This window comes from Hyperoodon ampullatus (assembly GCF_949752795.1).
Source record: "Hyperoodon ampullatus genome assembly, chromosome: 5".
Lineage (NCBI taxonomy): Eukaryota > Metazoa > Chordata > Mammalia > Artiodactyla > Ziphiidae > Hyperoodon > Hyperoodon ampullatus.
The window spans coordinates 34,559,437-34,586,206 of NC_136918.1; the positions used below are offsets into that span (position 1 = coordinate 34,559,437).

Sequence of the window (26,770 nt, forward strand, 5' to 3'; positions counted from 1 at the left end):
TCAGCTTTCGGAGCCCAGCGCGTAGGAGAAACGGCTCCTGTAGCCCCAGAAGCGCAGGAGCACAAACAACACGACCCCCAGCAGCAGGAGGGCGCCCAAGGCCCCGAAAAGGATCCCGAAGAAGGCGCCGAGTTTCAAACTCAGGTGCTCACAGCGCTTGCCCCAGGGCGTGTAGATGGAGAAGGGCTCACAGCTGGGGACAGAGAGAGGGGACACAGTCAGCAGGGTGCTCAGCCTCCCCATCCCTCCTCTCTGTCGGGCCAGAGGAGGTTTTCCACGACAGGCTCGGCTCCCCTCTAGGGAAGGGGCGGAGTCAGCCCTGACTTGGAGCTGAGGGGAGGCCACTGGGCTACCAAGGCGGACGGGGATGGCGGGGGGTGGGGGGGTGAATTCATCTAAGGTCGCCTCCACAGGGACTTGGGGAGGGGGCGGGGCTGGCCGCAGGTGAGCATGCGCAGTCACAAAGCCTGCCTGCCCCCGGAGAGCTGGAGTCCGGTGCTAGGCTCCACCCGCCCCCTACTTGGACCCGGGAGCAGAGAGGGCTGGGCCCATCTGCAACTGCAGTGGGAACAAGCGTAGACGGAGGGCACTGATGTGACAAGAGGACCCAGGTGGCGCTGCCCCTCTCCATGGCAGCCCTGCGACCTAGTGCACTCCCCTCGCGGGAGCCCCTCGGACTGCTGATGAACCGGTGGGACAGAGAGGGCCTCCCCCGACTGTTACTCCTAAGAAGGGGCAGGTCCGGGCCTGGAAACAAGACAGTGGGTTCCTTTTCCACAACGAGGCAGCAGGCTGTCCACCCAAGAAGCAAAATCAGGTGGGAGAGTCTGGCTTTGGAACCCCGATCCTGTTACTTAACATGCTGGGTACCTTAGGCAGATTCCTTATCGTCTCTAAGCTGCAGTTTTCTCATCTTTAAAGTGGTCATAATATCTACCCAGTAGCTGGTTTGAGTTGCATAGGTAATATAGCAACTTTTTCATCTGCGCAGTTTAGGCATGCACACATCTTCTTTTCCATTGTCCCTTTTCCCTCTGATCCCCTTTCTCTTAATTACAAACGGAGCCATCCTAAATTTTCAGACACCATGAGGTACCATGGCATTTCTGGACCCCTTGCAGCTTGGATTCCCAGCACTGCCCTCCGCCTCCTGCCCCCAGCCCTGCCCACCTGCATCGGGGCCCATCGGGCAGGTGCTGGCACTGGCCTCCGTGCTCACAGTAGCCCTCACTGCAGGGAGACACGCAGGTGAAGCCGCTCTGGGGGTGGAAGACCAGATGGTAGCCCTTGTATCCGCTGCATTGGAAGTAAGTTTCCAGCGTGCTCACATTCACTGTCAGGTAGGATAAAAGTGAGTATAGAAAGCAACCGATAAACACCAGATCTATACCTTTTGGATCAAGAATTCCATTTTCAGGCACTTATCCTGAGAAATAATTGGAAACACCCATGGAAACGACATATGTTCATGGAAGACCAGAGCAGCATGGTTAATAAGAGCAATAATGTTCAACAGGAGTGGTTTTGTTAAATATTGTGCAACTGATAAGCACCACGGATGAAAAATGCATTGGTTAAGAGCATATGCTTTGAAATCAGCAAAAGGCGATCAGTTGAAATTCAAACTCTACTACTAACTGGTTGTGTGGTTTAGGGGAAATTTCTTAACTCTTTCAGCCTCAGTTTCCTTATTTTTAAAAGGAAACTACCTTGCTGTAAATTTTAAATGAGATAATATATGCAGAGTATTCAGTACAGTGCCTGACACAGGAAGCCCTCATTAAATGGTCACTATTAGTATAACATTCTTTTTTAAATCTATTATAGCACACTATATTAAGACATATTGTAAAATAATATATGAAATTGGAATGTGTATACAATATAATATGTTCACAATTATTTTAGTAATGAGGAGGTTAGCAAACATTCGGCATGATTTGATCCCTTTATTGTAAACAAATTTATATGTGTGAAGGTTCCTATGCATAAAATAAAATTCAGAAAAATTGGTGCAAAATGGATTTGTCTCTGGGGACAGGGATTACAAGTGATTTTTTTGTTGTTGTTAATTTGTGTTTCCTAAAGTTTCTACAATAAACACATTGTACTTGTGTAATAAAAATTGTGGGATGTTTGTTTGTTTGTTTTCTCTAACAAAAGTCACAATCAGGTCTGGGGTGTCCTCTTAACCCCAACCCAACCCCCCTACCACCCATACGCATAGTAGTTTGGAGAATTTCACATTGTTGCCCCTGGGACGGAGGAGGCTTAGCCTGGATTCTAAAAGAAGCTCTGGCTTGGTCCTAGACCCAAGTAACGCAGCAGCTTCTGTTGGGTTTGACATACTCACTGCCCTGTTCTCTGACTCACAAAATACGGTGGGCTATTCCTTTCCTTCCCTGGCAAGCTTGCCAACCTATCTCATTCCTGTTCCGGGATAATTAGGGGCTGTCAGAGTTGAAAGGGACCTCAGAAATCCCATCTCATTTTCCAGATGGGAGTGTGGAGGCCTAGATTGGGGATGGCTTTTGCATGGGGTCACACTCTTTCAGGGAGGGGATATCTCTGCCCCTGGGCTAGGTCTCCAGCCTTCAACTTAATATCTCCGGCTGGAGGGCAAAGCCAAAAAGAATGTCCTTGTTTATGTTTATAAAGTACAATGGTCTTTTAACCAAATCATTAACAATTTTGTGGAAAGAAAACCGTTAGCAGTGATGGTCAGGAAAGCAGCAGTTGGAGTAATTGCTCTGTGAAACTGTACACGTGGGGATTCATCAAGCAGTATTTTGTGCGCCTGGTCTTGAATTTAGAAGGCTGGTGGGTAAAATGTTCACAATTTCTCTCAAAAATTACAAATAAAAAAAACTAAATTAACTTAATTTTTGTCTGTGGCTTGCTGTAGAACACATTTCAGCCATGGATTTGTGTGGGCTGCAGATCTGTGACAGGCTCCCTCTGCTTACCTCCCCCCTCAGCTATCCCAGTAGTTGTCCCCAAGACAGTGACTCACGAGCCATAATACTGTACACGTCCCTCCTGAAGACGGGGTAGAAGGTCACGTTGTTCCTGGGCCCCGCACTTCTCTTCCACCTCCTCCATGGAGTTAAGAACGCCTCCACCACTGCGTCTAGCAGCTGGGTATTCAGGAAGTGGATGACAGGGCCCCCAGGGCGGTACTGGAACTCCGAGATAATGCTCCAGCAGTGAAGGGAGCTTCCTGAGGCCAGTGCTATTGGGGGTTCACTGTATGGGAGGGGCACAGTGAGGGGCCAAGGGGTGAGGAGTTTGGGGGAGGACCCGGCGACCAGGTGGGGACAGTCCCACTTACATTCGATCCACTTGTCTGTTCCAGAGAAAGGCCCGCACATCCAGGTTCCTCAGTCTATAGGCCACCTAGTGCAGAGGATGGGAGTTGGGGTGGGAGGGTGGAAGTGAGGGTGAGGCCCAATCCAGAGAGGAGACCCTTCCCACTTTAATGTACATATTCATCCCTTTCTGTTTCCTTCTTCCCTTTTTTTTTTTTTTTTTTCCTGGCCACACCCCACGGCTTGTGGGATCTCAGTTCCCTGACCAGGGATTGAACCCGGGCCACAACAGTGAAAGCCTGGAATCCTAACCACTAGACCACCAGGGAACTCCCTGTTTCCTTCTTTGAAGATGAGGACCCAAGACACCAGAATGTTTCTTATGCACTTCTGCATCCCCACACCCCAGCCTGGTTACTGGCACAGGTCCCTGCTTAATAGAAGTTTGTTGGTGAGTGAAGGACTTTACATATCCTCACCCCCACTTCCTATCACAAGGGGAGAATCTGAAATGAATGACCTCTACCTTGCCTCTGATCCCCAATTTACCCACTCATTCTCTCCCCACGTGTATATTGAACAGAGATTATATTTAGCCAGTCCTAGGGGATGGTCAGGTGTGAGGGATGTCAGTGTGACTTAGGAACAGTCCATTCTCAAAGACCCATAGTCTGGCGCAGTAGACAAATGTCAACAGATTTTACTGTACAGAGTGTGGAGTGCTGTAGTAGTAGTAGTAGCAACAGTAGCAATAACCATTTGGATAATTTTTTTTAATACATTGTGTTTTAGGCACCGTGCTGAGTGCTTTACCTACATTATCATTTAAACCTTGACACAAACCATTGACATAAGTACTGTTATTACTTTTATTTTTACAGATGGGAGTTCAAATAATTTGTCTAATTATTACACCTGCTTTAGTGAGTGGTAGTGTCAGGATTTGAACCTGGGTAGGATTCTAGAGCCTCAATAACTCAACTACTGTGCTACTTTGCCTGTGATTGGGGAATGGACAAGGGCATGGGAGCCAAGAAGAGGGAGGCTCAGTTTCCTCAGCGAAGTCAGGGAAGGCTTCCTGGAGGTGAAATGCCCTCTTGTGTTTCCTCCATATAATATCCAAGGGCAGGTCTTAAGGGATGCTTGGAAGGAGAGGCTGCATTGACTCGGCCACCCTGGACCCTATTCATTGCGAGTTGGTCATTCTAACCCCCTTGGAGGTCTCTGTCCTAGGCCTTCCTGCTTTCCTCACCCTCAGCCTTCCCTGGGGCAGGAGGCTCCCGCCTCCTCTGGCAGTTGAATCTAGACAGATTATGAGATGCAGAATGCACAAGCCATGGCTAAGACCCCTCCCTGAACCAGCCAAGACCCGTCTCCCCACCCAGAGCTGGCCTGCAGCACTGACCGAGGCATTGACATCTGCTTGGGAGGCACCTTCGTCTTCAATGAGCGAGAGATGGATGATCCTTAAGGGAAGCTCTGGAGATGGGAGAAGGCGGTTCATAATCACCTCACAGGTTTACCAGAAGGATCAGCAGAAGTGGCCAAGTCTGCTGACCCTCACACAAATGCATGTTGGACTACGATCAAGGCTTCCCTGACTCTTGTCTTGCTGCGCTGTGAGGTCACCTTTGGTCTTTCCTCAGCAGACTTCTCAGGCCCGCGGTTCATGCTGTGCCAGCTGCCCCCCACTCACTCCCACAGCCTACAACTTACCACCACCTGAGGGAAATTTGGAGCTGTGTCCTGTGAGTTTGAGGGACTTAGTCTGGCCCCCAGACCCCCATATCATCCCCCAGGGAGAGAGAAGTGGGGATGGTGGAGTATCTGGTCGTACCTAGACGGGCGGTTGGAGTGAAATTGTTCCCAGCCAGGAAGCAGCGGGTGTCGGTGAAGGCTGGGGGGCAGATGCAGGCGGGCTGGCAGGCCAGAGCCTGGGAGATGTAGCAGCGGCCGTTGTTGTAGCAGTAATTCTCAGGGCAGGACTTGTTCTGACAGAGGAAGGGGTTCTCCAGAGCTGCAGGGGGAGCAGAGAGGTCAGCAACACCTCGCTCAGCAGCAAGGGGCGGCCCCCGGCCCAGGGAAAGCTGCTCCCAGGACAGGCTTGATTTCTTTGCTGCAAAGCCCACTTAAACTGCATTCTGCTTGTGGGCCACTCTGAACCCCAAACTATCCTTCTTCCTTTTCCAGACATTTCTTTGCCGGGCGACCCTTTCTCCCCTGCCATGTAAGGGTTCTCCCAATTCTGCTGAGGGAATGGAGTGTTTATCAGACCCTTCCCAACAGGAAAGGACCCTCTTTCAGGAAAGCCCACCAGCCTGTTTTCTTCACTTCCATCCTCTTTTCTGCCTTTATAAGGCTGTGGTTCTACATCTCTGGTCTCTGCTCAGAAGATGCAGTGGTCTCTAGATTACACTGGGGCGCTTCGGGGGGCTTAGTGGAGGTCTCACTGTGATGCCCTCATGACTCTGATGGCTCAAAGGTTGAGCAACAGATGGTGGAAGTAGGACTCAAAGGAAGACGAGGCACCCCCGCCACCAGATGCCCATGGCAGCACCCCCGCCCCCATCCCCCCCCACACAATGTCCTGACTAGGGAAATGCAGAGACCCTGGGCCTTGCATCTCTGAAAACCCCCAGGAGCCTGAGGGCCCCACCCCAGCAGCCTGAGGGCCCCACCCCAGCTTACTTCTGGCTCCCTGGCTGCTGCTAAAAGTTCCCTCCCCTCTCCAGGCCATCTTCAGTCTTGTGCCTTGGGTTTCCCCCAACAGTGCCTCAGGGCTGCTCAGCTCTGGCCCCTCCTCCATGCCTGTACAATCTCTTCTCCTTCAGCCTCACACCCTGCCATGCCCACCTTACCTCCTTACCATACCCACCTGTATTGAACATTCTAAAGACTTGCTGGAAAGGGGGGAGAAATGGTTCGCCCAGTTGTCTTAGGCCCTCGAGATGTCACCTGTCCCCAGAACCTCCTCCTGCCGAGGCCCTGTCCCCAGCTCACGTGCACAGTGAAGACCATCCCCAGTCAGGTTCGGGGGGCAGGCCTCGCAGCCCTTGCCGGAAATGCACTTCACATTCGGGAAGCACTGCTTGTCACAGGGGTCCTTGGAGCGGTTGCAGTAGCGGCCTAAGGTGCTCCCGTCACACTTGCAGTCGGCCACCTGGAATAGGTTGCTGATCACTGGACGGCCAGGAGGCTGAACCATTAAGGGTTTCTGGGGTGTTGCTGTACCAACCCCTCAGGTCTGAGAACCCATGGACCCTGAGTCCTTGTCTTAATTCTGCCAGTATCCACTGAGCAGCTTCTTGAACAGGCCCTGGGCCTGCACGTCCCTGTCAAAGGCAGACCGTCCTCCAGGCCACGTGGCCTCCCTGGGCCATCCTTTCCCTGAGCCCTCTGCCTGGCCCCTGCCCCGGGATCCCAGCCTCTTCCCTCTCACAGCAAATCTCCTTGCCTGAAACCCTTCCTAGAGTAAGACAGGGGCTAAATAAATAAATATTCTACAGTCTCTGGAAAACTGGATCCTACGTAAGCTGCAGTTTCCTGCTCTCTCTTCCCTTGCTGACTCCCAACCAAGAAGAAGGAGGCTCGCTGCTGAGCACAGTGAGAGCGCGCAATAACCAGAACAAGGGCACAGGGAGGGGAATCGTCCAGATCCTCATCAAGTTCCTCATCTCTCTTTTCTATCTCGCCTACTGAGATGACGCTGGAAAGCTCCCCGAAATGGAACCCTTTAACACTTGGTACTGCCAAGACTGGATATCTTGGGATATCTAAAATAATATATTGATTTTAATCCCTTTTCCCCCCACTCTGTATTTTTTTCCTTTTCTGCCTCCTGGACTCCTCCACCTCTCTCCCTTTCAAGTAGGAATTCTCTGCTCATGCTTCAGGAGAAGAGTGTGTGTGTGTGTGTGTGTGTGTGTGTGTGTGTGTGTGTGTGTGTGTAAGAGGTGAAGGTGGTAGTGGGGTATTGCCAGCCGAACACTTTCCTTTCTGACTCCCCCCAAAAAGTAAAAAAAAAAAAAAAAAAAAGCAGATGGGGCCAGATTCATGGACTTAGGCCAAGTATCTTGGCTAGAAACTTGAATGGAGAAGGATTTTCTTCAAACTACAAAAGAGATGCTTCTTTTAGTTGGAGGAAGAGAGTAAAGGGGGAAAAAAAAGGTTTTGGGGGGACCAAGATCAGAGGGATCTGTACTTCTCTTCCCAACACCATGAAGATGAAGCCCCAGAGAAATGGCTACACAGTGCTTCTAGGCAGATGGGACCCTAAGCCACTCTGCACAAGGTTTCCTGTGCCTGAGCAAGGCACAGAAGCCAGAGAGCACTCCCCTATGTCTGAAGGGAGGGTGCGTGGAGCTGTGATCCGTGTAGACTCAGGCCCAGGGACCACACGGGCACCTTCCTACCCACATCTTACTGTCTTACTTCACTGTCTGACTCCAGAACCATGGAGCTGGGAACCACTGGGCAACTCTAAGAAAGACTGAGGTGGAAGTTTCCTGCCAGCCTGGCTCAATGGGAGCTGGGAGATAAAAATTCAGTTGAGCTATAAGCAGTAAAGGAAGTTCTATTTCTTACACTTGTAAGTTTGTGGCCCGAGATTGGTGTCTGCTCTACTCACCTACCACAGCTCCACCCGCCTCCCATCACACACATTAGCACAGAGGAGCTGAAGGACGACATCTTTTCAGTTCCCACCTCCTTTCCCTCAACTTGGAAACCTCCCCCCAACCCTCTTCACCACTCACCTCCAGGGAGGAATCACCCACCCGGCTGGTCTGGTTGTATAAACACTGGCTCTCTGCCTTGCACGCACAGACCACTGTTCTTGGCTTGAGTACAGATGACAAGCTGTCCTTGGCACTTCTTGCTAGAATCTCCAGAGTAAATGGTCCCAGCAACTTTGGTGTCCATAGCAATGTCCCATTCTCTGCCCCAGGGAAGACGAGACTGTTGAGAACTGGAGGCCTCAACTGCTCTGCTGTCCGCCAGCCCAAGTGCTGATGCTGGACTTCCCCCACCCCTCTCAGAACGCTCCTCCAATTATTTTCCGGCATTTCCTTGAGCAAGGCTGGTTTCCTGGAGTGATCCTGATCACGCTCCAAGCTGGAGGTAGCACCAGCCCAACTCAGTGATCGTAGGGCGGAACCTCACAGAGGGGGAGGCAGCTGCTCCCCCTGAAAAGACGCCAAAAGGCAACGCTGTCTAGGCCTGCACCAGGATGGGACATCCAGGGGGGATGGAGGATGAAGGCCAGGATCCTCCCAACACTTCCCCAGGCTACACTGCAGGCCAAACTGACTTCAGCTTCATGGCATCCTCATCCTTCGCCCTGATTTCTCACCCACCGCTCTCATTGCCTGGACTTTTGACCAGCCACCTTCAGACACCAGACTACAGTGAAACACTGCTACCTATCAATAAGGACTCTTCTGATCCAACCTGTCTTATGTTTTTCAAGAAAATAAGAACATCTCCTTAAAACAGTAGATTGAGAAGAGCTGCTAGGAGGGAACAAACGAGCATAGCTTCCAGGCCAACACTCTTCAGGATAGGAGCCCCGTGGAGGAGAAAATCTCCTGATACTATTAATTTGGCACCTGGGAGGATGCTGTATGGAGCAACAGGGTACAGCCAAAGCAGCCCCTTCTTATGCACAGAGAAAGACAATGAGTCAGAGAGGTGCTCAGAGCCCAGAATAATGCCCCCAAGGGCTTTGGTTTTAGCAAAGAACAGTCACAGCTTAATTAGTGCTGGCAACAGAAGCCAAGCTACATCCTGTGGGCTTTGACTCCTTTTTTTTTTTGCACTTTTTTTTTTTTTTTGGCGGTGCCTCGTGGTTTGTGGGATCTTAGTTCCCCAACCAGGGATTGAGCCCGGGTCCACGGCAGTGAAAGTGCCGAGTCTTAATGACTGGACTGCCAGGGAATTCCCTGGGCTTTGACTCTTGACCCAGATCATGGTTACAGGCCTGAAACGGGGTCTTCACACCATTCCTGGGAGGGAAAGATGAAGCTTTGCTTGGTCCCAGAGCAGAAAAGCAGATAAAGAGAGGCAAAGTGGGGCTTCCCTGGTGGCGCAGTGGTTGAGAGTCCGCCTGCCGATGCAGGGGACACGGGTTCGTGCCCCAGTCTGGGAAGATCCCACATGCCGCGGAGCGGCTGGGCCCGTGAGCCATGGCCGCTGAGCCTGCGCGACCAGAGCCTGTGCTCCGCAACGGGAGAGACCACAACAGTGAGAGGCCCGCGTACCGCAAAAAAAAAAAAAAAAGAGAGGCAAAGTGAAGTAAACATGGTTGACAAACATAAAAATAGTGAGAAAGGTACCAAATGAAGTTATTTGCATTTCTTTAAATCTTGTTCCATATGGTATCCTTCTTTTAATAGATATGAAACTGTTTTAAATTAGTATTTGTTAGTTGTTATATTTATTCTAATAATTTGTTGATTGCATAAGGATGATTGCATATTATAAGACTGAGATGAAATGATCTTGGAATCAGTTGTACATGCCCAGAGGCAGTCTAGCTAGCCAGCGAAATCTCCATAAGCCCATCACTACTATTCACTGGGGGCACCTATTTGAATTATAGGGATTATTCCCAAGAAATGTGGGTCCTGGATATTCCAATGCAAAAGTGACATGAAGTTACACAGGGTATAATAATGCAGAATTACCCAAAGCTTGACTCTGACCTCATCTGCTACAGCCCCAGCCAAGGATTCTTACCAAAGAGGTTGAAGTCAGTGTAGTTGTTTCTGAGAGTGAATGTGACGTCCTTAGTGCTGCTGGTGTAATTAAACAGCTTGGCCTGTCCCATGTAGGCTTCCATCACGTCAGGACCCTCAATAGAGGGGGGGTACTGATCTGAGACACAAAGAAGGAATGCAAGGTGTGAGGCAAGATACTCTCTTGCCTTCTGGGCCTCCTGTTTCTTCAGTCCTCTCTCTTGTGTGAGGCATTGCCCGGGCTGTGACCTACCTCCAAAAGCAGGAATTATTCTGTGTACCTGCTCTCAGACACACACAGAGAAGGTTGTGGTTGTATTGCCCACACACCCAAATCTTTATTCTCTCTTTTATCTTCTCCTCAAGCAGGATTCAAGTTCTTTCCTGATCAGAACGCTATTCTGGGCATGGTATGAAGTGAATCAGAGGTCAGCATTGCTCAGACCATTGTGGAGTTTTACCTTTGGAAGAGGGCTGTAAACCATGAGGGTAACATCTGATGGGCTTTGCATTTGTCAGGAAATGGAGAGGGAGTAAAACCTTTGCACTGGTCTCTGTGTTTTGGAGCCCTGCTATTTCCATACAACTGTTTATTCATTCATTCATAACAAATATTTACTGAGCATCTACTCTATGACTGGAACTGTTCTAGGTAGTAAGGATGCAGCAATGAACAAATAATAAAAAAGATACCTATGAAAATTAGAAAATATGTTAGATAGTTATAGATACTAAGGAGAAAAAATAAAGCAGGGAAGGCAAATAGGATGTGGGGGTGAATGTGAAATTTTAGGCAGGCTAGCCAAGAAAGGCACTGCTGAGAAGGTGACATTTGAATAGAGACTGGAAGGAGGTGAGGGACGGGCCTGTGGCTCTCTGGGAGAAGGGCATTCCAGGCAAAGAGAATAGCACTGCAGTGTCTCGGGTGTGAGCCTGGCGTGTTTGAAGAACACAAAGAAGCCAGTGGGGCTGGAGTGGAATGAGTGAGGGGGAAGTCCTAGGAGAAGAGTTAGGAGAGGCAATGGGGTCAGATTGGATAAGGCTTTGAAGGTTATCATAAGGACAGGGCTGGGGAATCATGGGACGGTTTGAGCAGAGGAATAACATGAGCAAAAGAATCTGTTAAGTTCTAAAAATGTGCAGCTTAAAGGAGTCTCATGGAAGGGGGTCACCTCATCTGCCCCCTAACTCTGCACATGCCTCCCTGGGCCTCATACCACTTACTCAGGGTGGTGTTCATCTGCTGGTATCTTCTAAAGAGCATCCCAGTGTACAGTCCAAGGTTTTTGTTTCCTGTGGCCAGGGCATCGTAGATGCACTGTTTATCTCCATGACACTTGGAGGTCAAATTTTCATTCAAAGATTTGTTTCCCAGCAGTTGTGAAAAGAAGACAGGGGTGAAGTTGGAAGGCAACTGGTCGTCCCTCTTGCCAAAAAGGCTTGTTCCGTTGATTTCCCCTAAAACACACAAGGTGCGATGGTGGTGGCACCAGGGTGGGACTCCAGCTATATCTCTGCTGTGTCCACCCCTTACCCTTACTTTATATGGTTTGGGTGGGGGAGGGGTATGTGGAAGGACAGAGCGACTTCCAGCTTCTGAGTCTGGAAGTCCCCGCTCTCGTGAGTGAGGGTCACCCAACTTCCTCATCCTCTCTTCCAGGTAGAGAGACGCAGGTGGGACGGAAGTGGAGGGGATGGCAGCAGCATCCTCAGGTCTCTTCCTTCCTACTCCCCTCTCATAGAGGACAGAGGTCTGGTCCCCACAGGCCTGAGGGAGACAGTGCGGCAGCTTCCTTCATCCTGGCCCTACCCCATCTGCCTGAGGACCCTGAGGCTCAGACTCACAGGCCATTCCATAGTGAAAAAGCGTCTCCTCGGAGCTCCCTGGGGGAAGGGTGGAGCCATTGGGCATCCTGAAGTCGTCATCTGGGTTGCCGTTCCAGAAGCCTGAGGGACAGAGCAGGGGTCAGCCACCCTGGGACTGTGGCCCTCCCTTCCCTGGGGAGCATCCAACAGGTCACATGGAGACGTGGGGAGTAGGGGGCCCGCGAAGCCTCCTTCAGTTGCACCTGTTGTCGGTTCAGTCCTCCGGGAGGCCAGGAGAGGACTATAGCCTCAGAGCCTGCCTCTCTGCTTCAGGGAAGAAGGAAATGAAGGAGGAAGTGGGGAAAGAAGGGAGGGAATGTGGGGGATGGGGGAGGGTGAGAAGGTGTGAAGCCAGAGGGAGGGAGGGAGGGAGGGAGGGAGGGAGGGGAAGGGTGGCTGCTGGCCCCATGCTCCCCAGAGCCCATCCTCGATGCCCCCTCTGCTGCCCTGGACCCGGAGCTTCAGGAGGACGGGAAGTCAGCCTCAGAGGTAGCTGAAGAGCTACCTCCCTTCTCCTTCCCTGCTGCTCTGAACCCTCAGGCTCTGTTCCAAGGAGGCTGAGAAAGGAAACTCCACCTGTGATGTCCACAGGCCCACAGGAGGTGGAGCTGCTTACGGGCTGGGGGGGTCTGAGCTCCTACTGCAGAGGCAGGCTCCTGCCTGTTCCTTACCCATGAGGCCCTCTGTGTGGTTCTGATACTCCTCCGGGAGGCTGCAGGAGGCGTGGAGGATGTTGGAGAGAGCGATCACTGAGATGGTCACTGCCCCATCAAAGTTGGCTGATACCATGGAGCCATTGCGGGTCATTACAACCCCAGAGGTGTTGAACACCTCCTGGCCTGGAATGTTGGGAGACAAATAAGGAAACAGCCAGCGTTGGAGCCCTGGAGGTCCAAGACTTGGCAGTAGTGACGTTTCAAGATGCAGAGAGGAGACTAAGAGCAGCTGGGAGATGCCCTGCAGGGTCCTACTCCAGTGGCCCCAAACCACACTCACAGGACACCTTCACGGCCCACCCCACCCCCTTCTCCCTGGGGACTGAGGACGGGCTGTCTAGAGAGGCTGTCACAGCCTCAGGGGAAGGAGAGAAGTGAGGAGGGAAAGTTTAAGGCCCAGCTCTGGTGAAGAAAGTGCTCAGGCCCAGCTGCTGGAGGGACAGCAGGGGTGGTGACCACGCTGCTCTGCCCGATGCCACTGCCTCTCCGCCCCAGCTCCCTTCTCCCTGGTGCCGGGCACCCTGCTGATCCTGACCCAGGGTAGCAGGAGACGGCAGCTGACAGCTGTCCCCAGCCTACCTTCACGGTTAGTCTCAAATGTTACAGTCTGGTTGTTGAGCCGAACGTGGATTGTGTCACTGGGCTCAAGGAGCCATTGAACCTGGAAGGGAATTGGCAGAGGCTTAAGCCCGACCTGCAGGTGGGTCCAGAAACTGAGGAAGGAGGCTGCGGAGAGCTCAGAGCCTGGGGCTTGGACGAAGGTGAAGGTGATGGGGAGTGTGACCATGAGGTGATACTAGCTACCATGTGTGAGGCGCTTGGCATGGGCCAGGCTCTGAGCGAGGCACGTTTCATAGATTAGCTTTTAAATCTCACAACGGTCCTGTGAGGTAGGTAATATTATCATCCCCATTTTACTCTAAGGAAAAAGAGGCACTGGAAGTTAAGCTCTTTCTTCAGTCTCACAGCCAGGACCCTAATCTTGTGTCTCCCGGGTTGACTCTTTTTTAAATTATTTATTTATTTTTATTGAAGTATAGTTGATTTACAATACCATGTTAGTTTCAGGTGTACAGCACACAAATTCAGACATATATGTATATGAAGAATATATATATATAATTCTTCAGATTCTCTTCCCTTATAGGTTATTACAAAATATTGAGTATAGTTCCCTGGGCTATATAGGAGGTCCTTGTTGGTGATCTATTTTATATACAGTAGTGTGTATGTGTGTTAATCTGAAACTCCTAATCTGAACCACTGCGCTGGCAGGATGCGTCCTCCCTCCCTCATGCTCCCTTCCCTTCTTCCTTCTCTTTCTCCTCCAGGGCCTCAATCTCCAGCTGAAGGTCCCTGAGCTAAAGGCTCCCTGCGAGCGGAGCGCCCCGGCCCCACTCACCATGATGGGGTCCAGGCTGCTGGAGTTGTATTCAGCGGCGAAGGCAATGAAGTTGGTGGCCTGGGCCGAGCCGGTCTGGGCCGTGCGGCCCTGCAGCAGGAAGGAGGAGTTTCTATCCCGGGTCCGGACCAGCAAGAAGTCTCCCAGCCCATTGAAGGTGTAATTGGCACCATCCAAGGTGGTGATGTGGGGGTCCCCAAACATCCAGGCTGGAACAAAGGAGGTACCAGGTTGGCAGGACAGACCAGGGAAAGGCCTGGGAGGCTTCAGCCTGGAGAGGTGCTCACGGAGCATTTAACCCTCTCCGAAAGCCGTCTTGTGCTTGTGTGCCCCCTCATGTCCTCTCATTACCTCCCCACCTACCACACCTCCCCCTCCCGCAGGGCTGTGTGTGAAGTACCTCCTCTGCCACACTCCGCACACACCTCCACCTTCCCTTGTGGTCACAGCGCTGCCCCAGGAAGCTTGTGCCACCCTGGTCCACACCCCGAGAGGCTACCCCTCCCCAGATCTTCCACTTCAGCCCTGCCCCAGGGCTGGGCTCCGGCAGCCTCACCGGGCCTCGGGGGCTGGTACCCAGCGCAGCTGACGCCGGGCCTCCTGAGCTGGTACAGGGCGCAGAAGGAGGGCTTGTCGTTGAAACGGCAACACCAGTTCTGCGGCTCCAGTTCTTGGTCTGTGGGGAAGAGCAGCGGGTTGGGGGAGATGCGGGACCTGCAGGACCCAGCTGGGAGGTTTGGGCAGAATGATGCGGGCGGCAAGGGCATGGTTGGCAAATCAGACCCACGTGAGTTCAGATCCCACCCTGCTTAATGACCTTAGGCCATTGACCAGTTACTATCTCCCTTGTGGGCTTGTCAGAGCCACGTGGAGCAAAGCCTCTTGTGGGCAGGCACAGGGTCCTTCCTTTCTTGGAGCGGGGAGCGCTGAGTCCCACAACTCTCCAAGCGCTGGGAGTGGGAGGCTGTGGCTGGTCGTCTGGGGACTAAGGAAGCTGCTGAGATTGCAGGGAGGAGGTGGGGAGCACATGCTTACCCTGGGCCCCCAACCCTCTCCTCTCTAGCTCCTTTGGAAGGTCTCTGTGGGAAACGACTCCATGTCTTCCCCCAGACAGCCTGCTAATCTGGGTCAGACCAGGCCCCTCCCCTTCCCTAGAAAGATGCACCTACTCTGGGCTGGGGCTATGGGCCAAGTGGAGATGGGGCAAGAGGAACTCAGTCAGAACTCCCTAGGATGCCAGCTGGAAGGGATGTCGGAAACTTCCTCATCTTACAAGATCAGGAAATTGAGGGCAAGTAGCTGGGAGGAAATGGGGAAAGAGGCTTCATTCTGTGGGTCCCACTGCTGACGTGGAGCCCAAGCTGGTCTCTGACAGTGAAGAACAGAAAGCTCCAGAAAAGGCGGGGTTGAGTTTTCCGTGGACACACTTACCAAACTGCCAAGGACTCTGCACTCTCCAGCCTTGGAGAAGCTCTCCCCAGGGTCCATAGCTGCAGCACACGCCCCCTCGCCAGGAGGAGAAGCTGCACAGGTGCCTGCTGCCAAGGCCCGACCAGGCTGCAACAGGCCCAGACACACTCAGGCCCAGGATGCCCATGGTGGTGGCGGCAGTGGGGTCGGGGTGCTTCCAGGGAGGAACTGAGGGTGCCCCGGAAGGGAAAGGTCAGGCATGGCCAGAGGGAGGGTGTGGGCTTGTGGGGGACACTGGGGGTGCCTCGAGAGACAGGAAGGAGGTGTCACCTATGTTGATGGGCTGGAATCTCAAGTCCCATAGTCCCTGCCTCCAGGAACACGGGCAGGAGATCTGGTTCCAGCCCCAGCTGGGCCACTGAGACTGTCTCTTCAACCACTGCAGGCACTGGAGACGGTAGTTGGGCTTTTCTTCCTTGTGCAACTTGTAGATTTGCAGCCCTCGGAAGCCTGGGGGAGCAGAGGAAGAAGGGGTTATCCCAGGGCCTGGGGCCACAGGCTCTGATTTAGCTTTAGGGACAAGCAAAACTCATAAATACACCCTCTGTATGTCACTCCCCCAACTCTGGACAGCTCTTCCAGGGATGAACCCAACTGAGACTGGCAGGGATTCCTCCCCAAAGACCCCTTTGATGTGACAGTCAAAATCCCAAATCTTGGATCTTAGGGTGAAACCCTGGTACAAGTGCTGGGCAGGGAGAGTTCACCTATACCCAACTCAGAGCCAAACCCTGGCCCTGAGCTTCAGTCCATCCCATTCTCTACCCTCATGTCTGCTACTCTACGCTCCAATACCTGCCAATCCCCCCAAACCAGTTTCTCCTCATGCACCCTATATCTCAGTGAGTGATGCCACCAGGCACCAGCCACCAGCCACATGCTCAGACACTTGCACAAACATGCCAGTGGCCAAAGCAGCCAGGATGGAGGCTGAGGCTCAGAGGCCAGCTGGGGAGCCACAGGGAAGGTGGCACATGAAGCAGACGCTTGCTCCAACAATACGAGGCTGAGGAAGCTTCCTCTGTGCCCAGATGCCATCCTTGGAAGTGAGAAGTAATTGGGAGAAGAAATCCTGAAGGGGGTTTGAAATTTAAATAGACCTTTAATTAACTGTAAGTTACTTACCACCCACCCCAGCTGCATGAGTGAGAAATGGGGCTCCAGAGTACAAAAAAATGCAATAGGACATAATGTATTAGATTTTGATCCTGTTCCCACACAAAAGAAGAAATTATCAAGATAACTACAGTTTGATAAGGTTTTGAAAAAGATGATCATTGTTTATGATTACCTGTTCGTGTATCTTCTCCACAATGGCCTGGTATCAAGGGAGACACACCAGATACTCTCCCCCAAAACACACACACACCCACTATCACATTGCGCCCCCTACATCACAAGCAGATGCATCTGGATAGAAGGGACTTAATCTGATAGGATAGCTTTCTCCACAAGATGGCACTCATGATTTGACTCAGCTTCTGTTTACCAGAATTTCTTGCCACAGAACAAGTAGAACTGGATTTATGCTTCACAGTTTACATGGCTAATTTCTAATGCTAAAATATCTTTTGTTCTATCACATTTTGGAAACTGTAATTTCTTTCCCTTTGGGGCCACCAGACAGTACAAGTCATGGAGGAGGTCCATGGGACCTAAAGTACCGGCCTTCTTACCAGAGTAAGAGCTCTCTGAGACCAACATAGTTGGTCTTTATTTTTTTCATACTTGTGGCTCTTAGCACCGTGTTCAGCACACAGCAGGTACTCAATAAATGATGACTGAATGGATGTCAGATCCCCTGGAACACCTTTTTGGTAGATCCATTAAGGGATCTCATCTGGGTTCTCTCTCCAGCTCTGGGACAGGACACTTGGAGAATTGTCCTAGCTGTTCATTCATGTCCCCACCTCCTGCTGTACCCCATCCTCACTTTCAGGATCTGGGCCCCCTCTCATAGCCCTCCTGGGTTTAGCTCATTCCAGGGAGGAGACTCTGTACTGCATGAGGGTGCAGGAGGTACGCTGCTCCCTGGGCCATGCCAAGTCTGGATTCCACCTGTGGGAGGTCAGATTGTGCTGGAAACACCCTTTGGGATGGTGGAGATACAAGGGAGCTGCCCCTCTAGGACTGTCATGGCACACGGAATGCGAGACAGAAGAGGACTTGAATCCCTCGTGTGATAAGGTGGCGCGTTTACCTGAGTTGGAATCCAGGAATTGGTCTGGACGATACTTCTCCCACACTGGCTGGAATGTCAATGGGCTATTTTTGAAATACCCATCTCCACTGCAGGCAAAGGAAAGAATCTCTGGCCTCTGTCACACACAGAGTCTTTCCCCTCAGTCGGCAAGTTACTCATTCATCTGGCTGGTCAGTCCGCCAGTCACCCACTCGGTCCAGCCAGTCATTAGTTATCAGCTGGTCAGTCAGTTGGTCATCCAGGCAGCCAGAATCACTGACTCCCAGCGCTAAGCAGGAGAGGGAAGGAGGCGGATGGGGCAGGGGTAGGAGGCCCTAATTTATTCCACATCAGATGGAGAACTGCAGGAAACTGGTCCTGAGACGGGGTGTGAAAGAAACAGCTCAGGCCTCCTTCCTGTTAGTTTCCCTTCAACTAGGGGTTGGAGAGGGGGCGCTGTAGGGGACGGCTGGTTGTGAGGGTTAAGAGCAGTCTCTGAGTTAGGAGGACCTGGGCAATGGGTGCTCCGACCCTCGCCACACACTCCGGGGTGGTATTTAAGCGCTGCTCCAGGAAGGAGGAAACCCTGGAGCAGAACCCTCAGCCTCTCTGGGTGCACACCTCAGAGCAGCGACTCTGGATCCTTTCTCCCTTTTGACACAGGACAGATGAGGCACATGGGCATGACACCTTCCATGGGTGCACTCAGAATGGTGTGAAATTCCTAGCTAAGTTGGATAATTCCGCTACTTTCTCCTCCAGGGCACGTCAAAAAGCAGGTGAAAGCAATGTAATTATAGGGGTGAGCCTGAACACACTCTCGGAGAAAAACCCTTGCAGCAATTACCAGTAACAAATTGCATGTGACCTTCACAACTGATTGCACACACACCATGGTTCGGAACTGTTGTGTCAGAGAATGAGCCATCTCCATACTTGGGAACCCACGCCCGCATCCACGCGCCATCCATCTCTCTGCTCTCCATCTTTGCCACTGACCCCACACAAACTGTTGGTGCCCCTGGGCGAGAGGTTAACTCTCAGCCCATCAGAAGTCAGGAAGGCAGATTTCAGCATTATATTTTGGATTCAACTTCCTGCTTTGCCACTTCCCAGCTCTGTGACTTTGGGCAATGACTTGTTTATTTGTACCTCAGTTTCCTTACCTGCAGAATGGGTAGTAAATAGTATCTCCTTCATGAGGTTGTTGTGATAGTCAAATGAAATAATGCCTATGAAGTACTTGGTGTAATAAATGTTGGCTGTTATTGTGATGATATTTGAGAAGTCGAGAGAGGTCAGTTAATGTCAGTGGAAATCCTAGAAGTCAAAACTCTGGGAATAATTATCACTGTGCACGGGGATTGGGGTAGGAAAGAGAATGGCAGGGTGAATAGGGATCTTTTAATCTGAAATAGCAAAAAGTAGGAACTAGAGTCTGTGTGAGTCAGAAGCATTGGCAAGGAGGAATCCTGCCTTGCCCTGGGGGGGATGGAGTGTGTGTGCAGCGCAAGCCCTGCTCTGCAGGGCTCCAATTATCTGCTCAGTGCTGACAGCCTCTCCCTGTCCTACCTGGAGAAGCCCATCAGGACGCGGTTGTCTGGGCGCCGGGTCACATCCCACTGCATACCGCCGCTTTGGTAGAGAAACATGGTGTAGGACCTGCTCCCGTCTGTGGAAAGGATGGCCTGGTAGGTGTTGGTCTGGGGGTTGGTAGGAGACAGACATAGGGATGCATGTGAGAGATCTGGGCTGTCCCACCACCCATCCCCCCCCCCCCCACACACACCCATGTCACGTTTTCCTGGCCTACCCAGAGCAAAGGCATGGGCTTAAAAGATAAGCAAGTTTGGAATTATGCACAGATTTCACCCTAACTGTCAAAGCCCCTGCCATGGTGGATTTGCCTTCTTTGTGACTTCTTTCCAGGGAGGGAAGGTAGACGACTCTGGGTTAGAATCCAGTTAGAAGAGGGTCTGTATGAGAAAGCTTCAGCAAACTGAGAGGTTAGCCAAGACACGCGAGAGCTGGGAGAGGCCTGAGGAACTTCCTCTGGGATATTTAAGGATATTGTCCCAACGTCTCCTCACCCTAAATAGTGTGGAGGACCACGCAGGTGAGACTGGAGGTTCTCTGAAGGTGGGTGTCAAGCACTGGGCTTGTACAAAGTAGGTAAGCAATGAACTTGTTGAGCCAATGAAGAAATGAGTGACTTTTTAGACCAGACACAAGGAATAACTTTGTGACTGTCCGAGCGGTGAGGCCCCAGAGAGAAGATTAAGGAGAGCCTGTGGTGTGCCCCCTTCCACTGGATGCATTTCGGTTGAGAGCCAGAGTGCGGAGTCAGAAAAACCTCAGTTCCAGGCCCGGCTTTCTCATTTCCTAGCTGGGTGACCATGAGCAAGTTGCTTAACCTCTCTAGCCATCATCTTCCTCATCTCTAATATGTGGATAATAATATTAGGTTGAGCCATATAAAATTGCCAATAGGCAGCCACTTTTGACTAACAGAAATTTCATGTCCCATGTTTCAACTCCTAATACCCAGTGCTCTGGGCTGGTGTGATGTCATGTAAGCGAAGCCCTGAGGCACACCTGGCACAAGGTAAGTGCTCAGGAAAGAGGGTGGGGGGTGGGGTGGAGGTGGAGGGATGGGGGATGGGGAGGCGGGGAGGTGGGCTGGGAGGGGAATGCTCTAATCAGCCATCTGTCCTTGAGTCAGAGAGGAGTTTAGAAGAGTGGGCCCTGCCTAGGATTCTAAGATGTCTGACTTCCAGATGGTTCACAGGGAAGTGCCTACTGGTCCACTCACCCCGATGGTCCACCGGGCAGGATAGGGGGGGACTTGGACCCACGTGACCTTTAGCGTCCACCTGGCTTTGTAGTTCCAGGTGTTTGTTAACTTTTTAATCCAAGACTCCACGTCCCTCACTAGCAGGTTGTATTCATCATAGAGAGTCTCGTATTCCTAGGAAAAGAAGGCAGGTACGGACAAGGAAATGAGGGTCCCAGCTCAATACTCCTGAGGGACCCCTCACTTTCTGCTCACTTTAGTCCACCTGTGTCTCCCACCCTTCCCCCTCCCAAGCCTACATTTTCACAGTTAGTGCCTGTGACCTTAAGATAGATCCAAATTCGGGCCACAGGGAAACCTGGGGTGTGTGGAGTGGAGAGTTGAGGCCCAGAAACCCAAGTCTTCTGGACTTGAACTTGTGCATCTCTTAGCATAAACTGGCTCCGACTGTGCAACCACCTGTGCCCGTTTGTACCTCCCTATGTCCAGCTGAAGGCTCCTTGAAGACAGGCATGTATTTCTTCACCTTTGGACCTTCTACAGTGCCTTGTCCGTGGCAGGGGCACGATCCACATTCGCCTGCGGTAGCTTTCATTGCGCTGGTACCTCCCACTGATTGGAGTCATAAGCCCCACCCAGGAGCACACGCAGGGTCCCTGCTTGATTCAGCCTCGTTAGGATGGACCCCTAAAACCTCATTCTAAAATCAAACCATGGATCGCTGCACCCCATCTCTGTCACCTGCAGTCTTCCCGTGGTTGTGTCCTAGTCTGCTTCCTTCCCACCCTCATATTTAAGCTTCAATCCCTGCCCACATTGAGCCCGGGCTCTGACAGCTGGAGCACTTTCAAGGCCTTCCACACAGCCTTTTGTCTCTCCTTCGCTGCTGCAGGACCCTGAGTGCTGAGCTTTGAAAGGCCCACCTGGTAAAATATGGTTCCCCGGCTGCTGGAGAAATCAGCATCGTCCCAGAATGGAGCCACCAGGGCCACAGGATCCCAGACTGTAAAGCCTCCAAGGGGAGGGTTGGGATAGGAGAAAATCTGGTACTCTGACTCCGGAAAAATGATTTGGCCATTATCTGTGAACTGAGCACAAAGGTTCTTCTGGTTAGCATTCAGGGAGGGAGCATCCCAGCCTTGGGTCAGCTCCTGGGATGCATGAGGGTAGAACTTCAGAGATTTCAACAACCTCTGGAAGGTCTCATCTATCTCCCTGCCTGCTGGGAGAGGCCCTGTACATAGTCCTCCCACAAATACTCGTCATCCTTAGGCCATTCCTCACATCCTAAGTCCTTCCTAAGGTGGTAGGTTTAGTCCTGCTTCAGTGGCAGACCCACCTATAGACCAGCCCATCATCATAGAGCAGACATCTCCGGGTAAATCCCCTTAGCCCCACCCCTGAAGCTTGTGCTATATCCGTTAGAGCTAAAAGAATTGATACCCTGACCCCATCGCTGTGTCACCCTTTCACAGTGTGTCCTGACTCAGCCCTCTCACTGAGGGCCACGACTGCCATTCAGCTCTCCTCCGGGAGACATGAAGTATCAATACTTGGACCAGGGAACCAGGAAATAATTATAGAAAATGTGAACAGCATCAAAGAGTCAATTTTCCCAAGCAGAGCATCCTACTCAATAAAAGGGCCCGTGAAAACGGTGGAGAGCTTACTGGGCCCTGGCACCTCTCTACTGAGGTGCCAACACTTCTGTCCACCTGGGTGGGGAGGCCTTGCCTAGCTCCCTGTCCTCCTCAGCTGGTGCCCTATCGTTAAAGACGGTGCATGCAAACTGAGCTAGCGGCAGGGACACAGTAGGTGCCTGACGAACGTTGCTTCCATTCTCCTGCTCGGTCATGGTCATGGTTGGTCATGGTCACAGGGATGTCTCCGAGGCTTGGAGGGAGAAGCAAGGCCCGCGGAATGTGGGTCATGGATCCTGCCCTTTGGGCTGCAGTCGGGGACTCACATAGAGGGAATCCCGGAGAGAGGAGCCGAGGGGGAAGCCAATCTGGGGTTTGAAGAGAGGCGAGGTGAAGTCCACAGTCCTCTTGACAAACTCCTGGTCTCCAGCACGCAGCCCGTAAGGGAAGAGGGAAACGCCTGGGCCGGTACAAAGAGGAGCAGGAAGTTCTCATGGGCCCTGATGTCATCAGGGCTGGTAGGGGCCCCCAAGAGTGTCCCCAAGCTGCTCCTCTACCCTTGTCCCCTTTTCCCGTAAGTGGGGGCCATCAAGGACTCCTCTCTCCACTTGCATTCAACCCATCTCCTCATTTTACCCCTGAAATGGTACGCTCAGCCTTCCCCAGTTTGAAGAAAAACAGATTCTGCTGTCAGAATACCAACAAATTATTCTGTACCAGTTACGGTACTCAAAATTCTTTTAAGGGTGAAAAGACAAAATTCCTCCAATGTAGTGAAGATGAGTCATTGAAAGATCATTTCACAGAATGAGACTTGTTCCCTAAGATGGTATTTCTCTAGATAAACTTAACATCCCCATAGAATTTGTCATCAGATACCCCATGGAGGTCCTTGGGCTCCAATTTGAGAAACCTTGCCCTAAACATTTCTCAAACGGGCCTCCTACTTTCCATACTGGCAGCCCTCACCTGGTGTTGCTTGGAATACCACAGCAGTCTCTACACTGCTCTCCTGGCCTCCTGCAAATTCATCCCCCACCCCAGCCACCATGACACTGTTCATAAATGTAAATCACGCCACATCCTCCCTGGTGCCTGTTATCTACAAGATTCCCTCACATGACAGCCTTGCTTCTCAACATGCTTCCCCTCACTTCTGGTAACCCCAAATGCTTTATGGATCTCCTCCCCATGCAACACTAGGACAGCTTTTCCTGTCCATGCCTTTATTCCAGCTGTTCAGGCCCTCCTGCCTGCCTGGGGCACTTCCACTACCCCAGCTCCTATTCACTCTTTCCAGGAAGCCTCCTCTTCACCTTGACCCCACCCCCCACCCCTGACATTCCCTCGGGCCTTCCAGTGTGTGCACCTAATATCCTGGGCTTATTCCTCTAATGACACCTACTGAGGCAGCAGCTCTGTCTCTTGCTAAACAGCACCTTGATCATTTCTGTATCTCTAGCTCCTAGCCCAGCACCATGTGCAAAGCCAGCCCTCAGCACCCAACTCTGATGCTCTTGCATTGCCCCTATAAGGCCCTTCTGATTCAAAACAACAGTCTATGAACAAGCAGGCTGAGACTAAGCACTCAGTTACCCACCCCTATCAAGGGGGTATGGAGAGCGGCTGGACTTCCAATGGCCCAGGTGGGGCAGTGGAGAGATCCACAGAACTGGTTCCCCCAGCGACCCATGAGGGACCTCGCTGGTAGATCCAATCCAGCTGCCACAGCTACAACCTCCACATCTAACTCCATCCTCTCCCTCCCAGGGTGGAGAGGCTCCTGCTCTATGGAATCACTAGCCTTTCTCAGGCTTGATAGGGACTGGGGCAGCTGTTGAACGGGTGCCTCTGGAAGTGCCAGCAGTGGACGTGGTAAGGGTCTGGGAGGTTGTTGAGTGTAGTGATGTTGCTGTGCTTCTCCCACTGTCTGTCTTCTGTGAGGTTATGATTGTTCCTGGGCAGGCAGGGAAAGAAGACTGGAGTGGGCTTTACAGAGAAAACAGCACAGTTAAAGAGAGTCAGAGACTTTAAGAGCTGGGAGAGACAGCTAGAAACCTGTCTGTCTTCTGGTCACACCCAAGTCACTCCCTGCAAAAAAGCAGTTATCTCCTGGGGTAGAAGGGATGATGAGCTTGTCACCCACCATACCCGCCACTGACTTCATCTTCTCGTGGACCTGAACTCCAGCCTGGCAGTGCTAACTCACCTTCCTCTCTCAAGCACTCCTTGAGGCTGAACTGAGCCAACTGGGCCACTGTAAGAGACCAAGACCCCGGAGTCCCCACCTACCTGATGTCTCAGTCTTCACGGTGGAGCTTAAGGATGCTGTGGATGGTGGAGAAGTGCTGGTAACAGACAGATGAGTGGGGTGACCTGTGAATAGGGTGGTGGAACTCCAGGTGACTGCAGGGCCAGGGGCTGATTGAGAGAATGAAGAATTACTGGTTGAAGTATAGAAACTCGATATGGTCTGAGCTGTGCCCACATTACCAGAAGAAGTAGAGTCAGAGAAAGAATAGTCTGTGGATGGCTGTAGAGTAAGCAATGGACTCTTAGAATACTTACATGCTGAAGAAGTATCAGGAGTGGTCTTGATGGAAAGGTAGCTTGTCGGTGGAAATGGTGAAGTTGGTGTGGATCCAGCTACACTGTTATGATTACTTGTAGAAACCGTATCTGTTGGCTTTGTAATAGGATGCATAGTAGAGGCTACTGTCTGAACAGTTGCAAGATGCTCAGAGGTGAGTGTGCTTGACTCGCCCACTGAGGAAGTAGGGACTTGTGTGGTATTTGTCAAGGAGTTATTGTCAGAACCTACAGGGGAAATGACCCCAGCAGTCCTATTTTCATGGGTGAATGAGCCTGGGGTCATTGTCAGAACTTCTCCACTTGTGGACAAGATTGTGGAAGGAGAACGAGAGGCTACATCTCTCAGGGTGATAGAAATGGCTGTAGCTGTCCCTTCAGTTGCCCCAGATGACATGGTTGGCATTGCTGTTTGGGTCCTGTGGCTGTCGCTGACTGGGTTTGAGATAAAGGTTGTGCTGGTGCTTGAAGGTGACAGTGTATGGGTAACAGTTTGTGGAGGTGTGTGTACATTTGATGTGGATGAAGGAGGTGGAGATGTGACTGCTGAGAAGGTTTCAGTCACCTGGGAGACTGAACTGACAGTTTCAGATCCTTTGGTGGTTCCTGTACTTTGAATCTGAGCCATCTGGGAAATGGCTGATGTTTCCTGAAAAGAGGTGCTGGGAGAAGCTGGGCTTGACTGTCCTGTAGGTCTCCCTGTTGTTGAGACCTCAGAGATGATGGTTGAAATGGTGCTGGAGACAATAACGGACCCCAGTCCTGTGGTTCCTGGAGTAGTGTCAGGACTGGTTGCAGTGGACAGTTTGGTCGTTGACAGAGTTGGGTGGCTTTCCCTGGAGGAAGTTGGTGAGAAACTCTTGATCTTACCTGAGGTAGATGTTTCTGGGGGAGCACTTCCTGAAGTTGTTTGGCTGCTTCCTGTGGATGACAAAGCAGGAGCTGTACCCCCCAAGGTGGTGTCCATCACCAATGAGGCCAACGTACTGGTGTACGGTTCTCTAGTGGTCACTGTGCCTTGAGTCTGATGGGTTTGGGAAATGGCTGATGTTGTGTCAAGTGAGGCGCTGGTAGCAGGGGATGTTGATTGTTCTCCTTGGCCTCCCGAGGTTGAGACTACAGAGGTGGCCTGACGAATGGTGTTTGTTATGGAAAGTGATGTGCCGCCTGAGGTTCCCAGGGTGGTGTCGGGGTATGTTGGTGCTGTCCACAGTCCTGTGGTAGTGGTAGTGGACTGAGTTGTGTGGTTCTCCCTGGAGGGTGCTGGGATGAAGGTTGTCACTTCATCTGTGGTGGACGTGTCTTGAGGCACACTTTCTGAGAGCGAGTGTCCACTTGGCTTGAATGAAGAAGTTGCAGACGTGACTGTTTTGATTGTGCTCATCACGGGGGAGAATAAACTCATGGTATGGGATTCTTGTGTGGTCTGTGTGCCTTGAGTGGGACCTATTTGGGAAATAGCTGATGATTCTTGAGGAGAGATGCTGGCAGCGAGTGGTGTTGACTGCCTTGCTGGGCCTGCTGTTACAGTTTGTTGAGATGTGTGTCCACTTAGTATGGATGAAGGAGATGTGGATGTGACTGTTTCAATGGTTTGAGTGATATTGGAGCTTGTGCTGCTGACGTGAGTACCTCCAGTGGTCTCTGTCCCTTGTGTCCAATGAGGCTGGGAAAATGCCGCTGTTGTTTGCTGAGAAGATGTGCTCAGAGAGTGGTGTGTGGTAGGCTCTTTCTGTTCGCCTATTGTTGAGACCTTAGACGAAACCCAAGAAGTACTAGCTGGGGAAGTATATGTTCTTTCTGCAGTTAATGTAGTGGCAGCTACTGGTGTTGACAATGGTTCTTTTTGTGACTGAGTCGTGTGGCTGTCACTGAAGGATGAGGAAGTGACTGTTGTTGTTTTACCTTGAGTAAATGTTTCATGAGAAACACCTGTAGAGATTGTGCTTCTGGTATAGGGCCACCCCGTGGTCTCTGTGCCTTTGCCCTGGTGGGTGTGAAAAACTGTAGATGTTTCTGGAGTTGAAGAACTGGTAGAGAGTGGAGTTGATTGTACTACTGACTGCCAT

The 26,770-nt window shown here is 51.6% G+C and overlaps 1 protein-coding gene across 1 annotated transcript; it reads right to left on the reverse strand.

Moving 5' to 3' along the window:
- On the reverse strand, nt 1-26,770 carry MUC4 (mucin 4, cell surface associated; the record flags this gene model as incomplete). Its single annotated transcript, XM_079705205.1, has 25 exons — nt 1-193; nt 1,171-1,333; nt 3,014-3,246; nt 3,332-3,396; nt 4,714-4,787; nt 5,146-5,325; nt 6,309-6,468; nt 8,063-8,244; nt 10,044-10,181; nt 11,267-11,500; nt 11,888-11,989; nt 12,580-12,747; nt 13,204-13,285; nt 14,027-14,235; nt 14,583-14,702; nt 15,458-15,583; nt 15,767-15,946; nt 17,697-17,785; nt 19,251-19,381; nt 20,491-20,646; nt 21,396-21,560; nt 22,439-22,572; nt 23,917-23,963; nt 25,572-25,622; nt 26,634-26,770. The coding sequence occupies 25 exons, from the start codon at nt 26,768-26,770 to the stop codon at nt 1-3; spliced, it is 3,519 nt and encodes a 1,172-aa protein (XP_079561331.1).